At 39.4% G+C, this 6,000-nt stretch overlaps 1 protein-coding gene across 8 annotated transcripts in view; it reads left to right on the top strand.

The window, feature by feature from the left end:
• Positions 1-6,000, top strand: part of Agbl3 (ATP/GTP binding protein like 3) — an 83,237-nt gene that overhangs the window by 50,999 nt on the left and 26,238 nt on the right. For 5 of the 8 annotated variants that reach the window (XM_021164428.2, XM_021164429.2, XM_021164430.2 and 2 more), the window contains exons 15-16: positions 867-938; positions 5,364-5,409. In XM_021164428.2, coding sequence (XP_021020087.1) covers positions 867-938; positions 5,364-5,409 — 118 coding nt within the window. Of the gene's footprint in view, positions 1-866; positions 939-4,709; positions 4,770-5,363; positions 5,410-6,000 lie in introns of those variants that run through there. The other 3 variants (XM_029478387.1, XM_029478390.1, XM_029478389.1) reach the window with 2 other exon arrangements.

Here is a 6,000-nt window from a genome sequence, read left to right on the forward strand (position 1 = left end):
AGAACTTAAAGTACTATATTGAATAGATAGGGAGAGAGTAGGCAGCCTTGCCTTGTCCCTGATTTTAGTGGGATTGCTTCAAGTTTCTCTCCATTTAATTGATGTTGGCTATTGGCTTAATGTATATTGCTTTTGTTTAAGTATGTGCGTACATACAACAATAAATGTAGTCTGAGGGTGTGCAAAGGAAAACACAGTGGGGGTTATAAGTTTCTACATAAATTGTACTAATTTCACTAGAAGAATTTTAAGAGGTAAAATCTGATGACAGGCCTTCAAGATAAGATCTGAGTAAAAAGAACTATGATGTTGGCTGTGAACACATAGATGCCTTTCTTTCCATAATAATAAATTGTCTGAAATTTTAAAAATATATATAAAGTAAAAATAATATTTTAAAATTTCTGTCTGTATGTAAACTTCACATGTTAATGAATGATATAATTGTGTTATTTTGCATGTTTCTTTTTCATTTAAAATTAGAGTATTTTATAATCATTTTTTCATGTGAATCAATGGCAGCAAAATATTTTACTTTGTACAAAGAAATCTTAATTTGTATAGGTAAGCCCACTGTTTAACTTTTTCTAACTTTCCTTTATTGCAAACAACATGAAAATCTATCCATTTGTATATATACTTGTTTCTTTCTAATAAATTCCCAGAGAAGCAATTCTTGTCCCAAAGGTATAAATACTTGAACTACAACAAACATGTAAATATTTGAAGATGTCATATGTTAATTTCATTGAGTTAAACTACAATTCACACAGTATGTGCGCTTTTCATTGTGAAAGGAGTTACAAACTTGGAACTGTACATAACCATGCTTTCCATTTGTCATGCTCCTGTGCCGTCTTCTCCAGATCCAAGGATAGATGCTCCAGATGTTTATGTGGCTCACTGTTTCAGAAGACCGTTGCCTAGCCAAGGCGTGGGTGAGTAAAGCGGGCTCAGAAATGGGATCACCTACAATCTGAATATGTGCAATAACAGTCATCTTTATGTACCATTAAGCTCTATTTTAAAGAAGAAGAAGATGGTCTAGTAAAAAGAGAGAAAAGAGGGAGATAAAATTGTGCTTACGGTACTGAATATATATTACTGTCAGCACTGCCCTCCCTTTTATGCTTAGGGTGCCAGCATTCACCCTACCAAACATTTTGGAGCATAATTTTTGGCTTTTTTACAGATCTGGAAATGTATAGAAAAAGCCAACTGAAATGATATTGCTTATACATGAACTTGTTTTTAATTTTGTATTAACTGTCATTTGACCTTTTCTCATATGTGTGAGAATATGGAATAGAATATGGAGTGTAAAAAATAAATAAAAAATGAAAAACAAAAGAGAGGGTAGGTGCTGAAAGCTACACACACACACACACATACACACACACACACACATATGTGCGCTTTTCATTGTGAAAGGAGTTACTCATATGTGTGACAAATGGAAAGCATGGTTATGTACAGTTCCAAGTTTGTAACTCCTTTCACAATGAAAAGCACACATGTGTGTGTGTGTGTGTGTGTGTGTGTAGCTTTCAGCACCTACCCTCTCTTTTGTTTTTTATTTTTTATTTATTTTTTACACTCCATATTCTATTCCCCACCCCTCATCCACCCTCTGACTGCTCCATATCCTCACCTTCCCCACCCACCCAAACCCCCACCACATCTGACTTCTAAACTCCCTGGGGCCTCCAGTCTCCTAGAGGTTAGGTGTATCATCTCTGAATGAACACAGACCTGGAAGTCCTCTACTGTATGTGTGTTGGGGGCCTCATATCAGCTGGTGTATGCTGGCTGTTTGGTGGTCCAGTGTTTGAGAGATCTCAAGGGTCCAGATTAATTGAGACTGTTGGTCCTCCTACAGAATGGCCCTTCTCCTCAGCTTCTTTCAGCCTTCCCCAATTCAACAACAGGGGTCAGATGCTTCTGTCCATTGTTTGGGTGCAAATATCTGCATCTGACTCTTTCAGCTGCTTGTTGGGTCATTCGGAGGGCAGTCATGATAGGACCCTTTTTGTGAGCACTCCACAGCCTCAGTAATAGCATCAAGCCTTGGAGCCTCCCCTTGAGCTGGATCCCACTTGGTCCTGTTGCTGGACCTTCTTTTCCTCAGGCTCCTCTCCATTTCCATCCCTGTAATTCTTTCAGACAGAAACAATTATGGGTCAGGGATGTGACTGGGGTGGCAACACCATCCCTCATTTGCTATCCTGGCTTGCTGCTGGAGGAAGTGACCTCTATAAGTTCCCTCTCTCTACTGTTGGGCATTTCATCTAAGGTCCCTCCCTCCCTTTGAGTCCTGGGAGTCTCTTACCTCCTAGGTCTCTGGTGTACTCTGGGGGGTCCTATTTCCCAACCTCCTATTTCCTGAAGTTGCCTGTTTCCATTCTTTCTACTGGCCCTCAAGGCTTCAGTCCTTTTCCCTCACCCTATACCAGATCAGGTTCTCCTCTTCCCCCACTTCCCCTCTGTCTTAGTTAGGGTTTTGCTGCTGTGAACAGATACCATGACCAAGGCAAGTCTTATAAAAACAACATTTAATTGGGGCTGGCTTAGAGGTTCAGAGGTTTAGTCCATTATCATCAAGGTGGGAGCATGGCAGTATCCAGGCAGGAATGGTGCAGGAAGAGCTGAGAGTTCTATGTCTTCATCCAAAGGCTACTAGTGGAAGACTGACTCCTAGGCAACTAGGGTGAGGGTCTTAAGCCCACACCCACAGAGGCACACCTACTCCAACCAGGTCACATCTCCAAATGGTGCCACTCCCTGGCCCAAGAATATACAAACCATCACACCCTCCCATCAGCTTTCCCCAGCACCATTAGTCCCCCTCTTTCCTGCATTCACATCTTTCTGTTTTGTTTTGTGACTCATTAAGGTTAACTGGAGCTGCCTTTGTGACCATAGAGTTACAACTATCCATTAGAGGTACACAAATGGGTACACAAATGAAGACAGTGACTGAATGAGTGACTCACTTCCCAGAAGTTATCAGTAACCAACAGCTCAAGAGAGAGGGATAGGAGGGATAGGGTCATGACCGTTGGTTGACATGAATCTGTTCCTTATAAGTTTTATACCACCACAAAGAGAACAGAATATCTACCTCATTATCTAACGTTTGCATCTACATCTCATCAATCCTAAGGCACAGAAAAACTTGGAGAATACTCTAGTCTTAGCCATAATTCATTAGGCCTAATTCATCAGGCACATACAACTTTGACTACACTTGGTATTATTAATTGCAATACAAGTCACCCCATTGCTACAGAGCTTCAGCAATGAAGCAACTATTGTGAAGCAGTTTCCTGTCAAGGATCTTGAAAAGATAAGGAGTACCATCCCAGTGCCAGCTTGACCCATGCATCCCTAAAGAGAGAAGGCTAAATGACTATGTTGTTTTACTGGCAAATAGAGGAGTATGCCTGGCTAGTTATGGAGAGAGATGGCCAAAAATAGAGCCCAGGTGTACATGATTGCTCTGAGGGCAGAAGTGGAATCTCTCGAGTAAGCTGGCTGGCTTAAGTAGATGAATTCAGGAAGGTCTGAGTTCAGGTGAGAGACTTTTACAAAACAATCAAGGAAGACAGGACATCAACCTCTGACTTCTACATGCGCATGCATGCACGTGCGCACACACATACACACACACACACATTATAAGATATGGAAAGACTCAAGAGAGGACATGGTACAACATGTAGAAACTAATTCAAGGTTAAGTGTCAAGGAAGACAAACTGGAGTAGAATTGGTTTGCACACTAAAATGGACTAGGAGACAGATCTGCTCTCACATACATCCACAGTTAAACCTTTGAACTCTGTTTGAAAAACAACTACCCCCTCCATGAAGCTGATCTTAGGACTTGGCATACTTCAGATTCTTAAAGCATTTAAGTTTATTACATTCTACTGACATTGTGTACAATGGACCCCTTCCCCCAAATTACCCGGAGAATGAGACATGTCCAATACACTTTTTATAAGACAGTTTAAGTTATCCAGTGCCTATTATACTTGCAGAACAAATACTTTCAAACCTCTCATGCAGCTTAAAACTATAAATATAGCTATCATTTTGTAAAACCTCAAAGCACTTAACTATAGACTGCTAGATTATGTCCCAGGTGGCCATCCTCACTTTGACCTGAATAAATCCTTTGCTCTCACACTTGGTATGTCTTCCTATGCCTGTTAAGTTGACAGAGACATCCTAAAGGAAAAGAAAAGTAAAAGCACACAGGTAGAATGAAGCTCAAGAATCTGAGATTAGGTAAACAAAAACTAAATCAAATGATAATATTTTCATCTTCCCTCAAAACAACAATGTGCAATCAAAAGGCTAGGTGGTGAAATCACTTGCATATTACATGAGCATATTACATGCTGGTCTCCTACAGGGAGAGTTTGCAGTTAGCCTAAGCTAACCATGTAAGACCATATAACTCTTACAAAAGAGTTAAAAGTCTGTATCAGAGAGCATTGTTATAAAAGTAATTTTATCACTATACCCTAATTAACTTGTTCTGCTATGGTTGTTAACTGTGATTGTTACTATCAACTAGTTCTATTATTATTTTCTTTAAATAATAAGATATCTATAATGGTGAAAATATGTAATAATATATAATTTAGACTCCAATTTTTATATTAAAATATGTATATAATAGTTATGTATTATACCTTATAGTTTACTCTGATCTGATACGTGTGCATCGTAAATCAGCCCTCTAAAACACTGACCACATGGGTATGTATGGCACATCCTTCACAAGTTGTGGAGGTGGTTTTGCTTTTTGCTGATGGTGGTTGCTGTTGTTTCTTCCTCCTTTTTTTCCTCTCTTTACAATCTTGAACTATAACCTAGGCCGACTAAGAACTCAAGCCAGCCTTTAACTCATAATCCTCCTGGATCTGCCTCCCTGATAGCAGGCACCACTCAGAGGGACTTACTTGGGTTCAGGAGTAAGTCTTGCCTGCTTCCTGTTTCATTGCTGCTGCTGCTGCTTTTTCTAAACTTTCTTTTTGTCCTAGTGTACACAGAGCCTCACACATACTAGGCAAGTCCTCTGCCACTGAGCTGCACTCCTGGCCATCAGTTACTTTCCTGTTTGGTAGTTAATACATAGATATTCCTACAGGTTATTCTTCTCTTGGAACCATCTTATTAAAAGGCTATCAGGAGGAATTTGTAGTCATATATTTCATGTGTAAACAAAACATTATTTAACTAAATTATCTAGCCATTAAGTTACACAAAGTAATTGTCAAGAAGATTAAAATTAAGTTTTGTTGATCTTAAAATGTTACTTCCGATATTTTATGGCATATTTTCCTTTTTTAGTGAAAATTCCTGGACAAAGGTTTTATCCCAGAAAATCATGGTCCAGGTAGGAGAATTAAACTTGATTTTTTTCCTAACTATATTATTTTTTTCTTCTGTATTAGAATATTTAATTTTGAATTAAAGCAACAGATAAGTTTACTGTTTAGGGAAAAAAGTTGATCTAGTTTATCTTTAGATCTGACCTATCAGATCACTATAATGTGTAAGAACACACCCAGGTTCAGTTTTGAACTTCCCAGGTCTCTGGTGTACTCTGGAGGCCCCCCAACCTCCTATTTCCTGAAGGTTCTGAGCCAATGTCAGTATGCCCAAACTGTCCTTGATGGATGATACTTTAAAATCTTTTTTTTAATTAGGTATTTTCTTCATTTACATTTCCAATGCTATCCCAAAAATCACCCGTACCATCCCCCAGCCATTCCCACTTCTTGGCCCTGGCGTTCCCCTGTACTGAGGCATATAAAGTTTGTAAGACCAATGGGCCTTTCTTCCCAGTGATGGCCGACTAGGCCATCTTCTGATACATATGCAGCTAGAGACACAAGCTCTGGGGGTACTGGTTAGTCCATACTGTTGTTCCACCTATAGGGTTACAGACCCCTTTAGCTTCTTGGGTACTTTCTCTAGCTCCTCC

This window comes from Mus caroli, chromosome 6, assembly GCF_900094665.2.
Source record: "Mus caroli chromosome 6, CAROLI_EIJ_v1.1, whole genome shotgun sequence".
In the NCBI taxonomy this organism is placed as follows: Eukaryota; Metazoa; Chordata; class Mammalia; order Rodentia; family Muridae; genus Mus; species Mus caroli.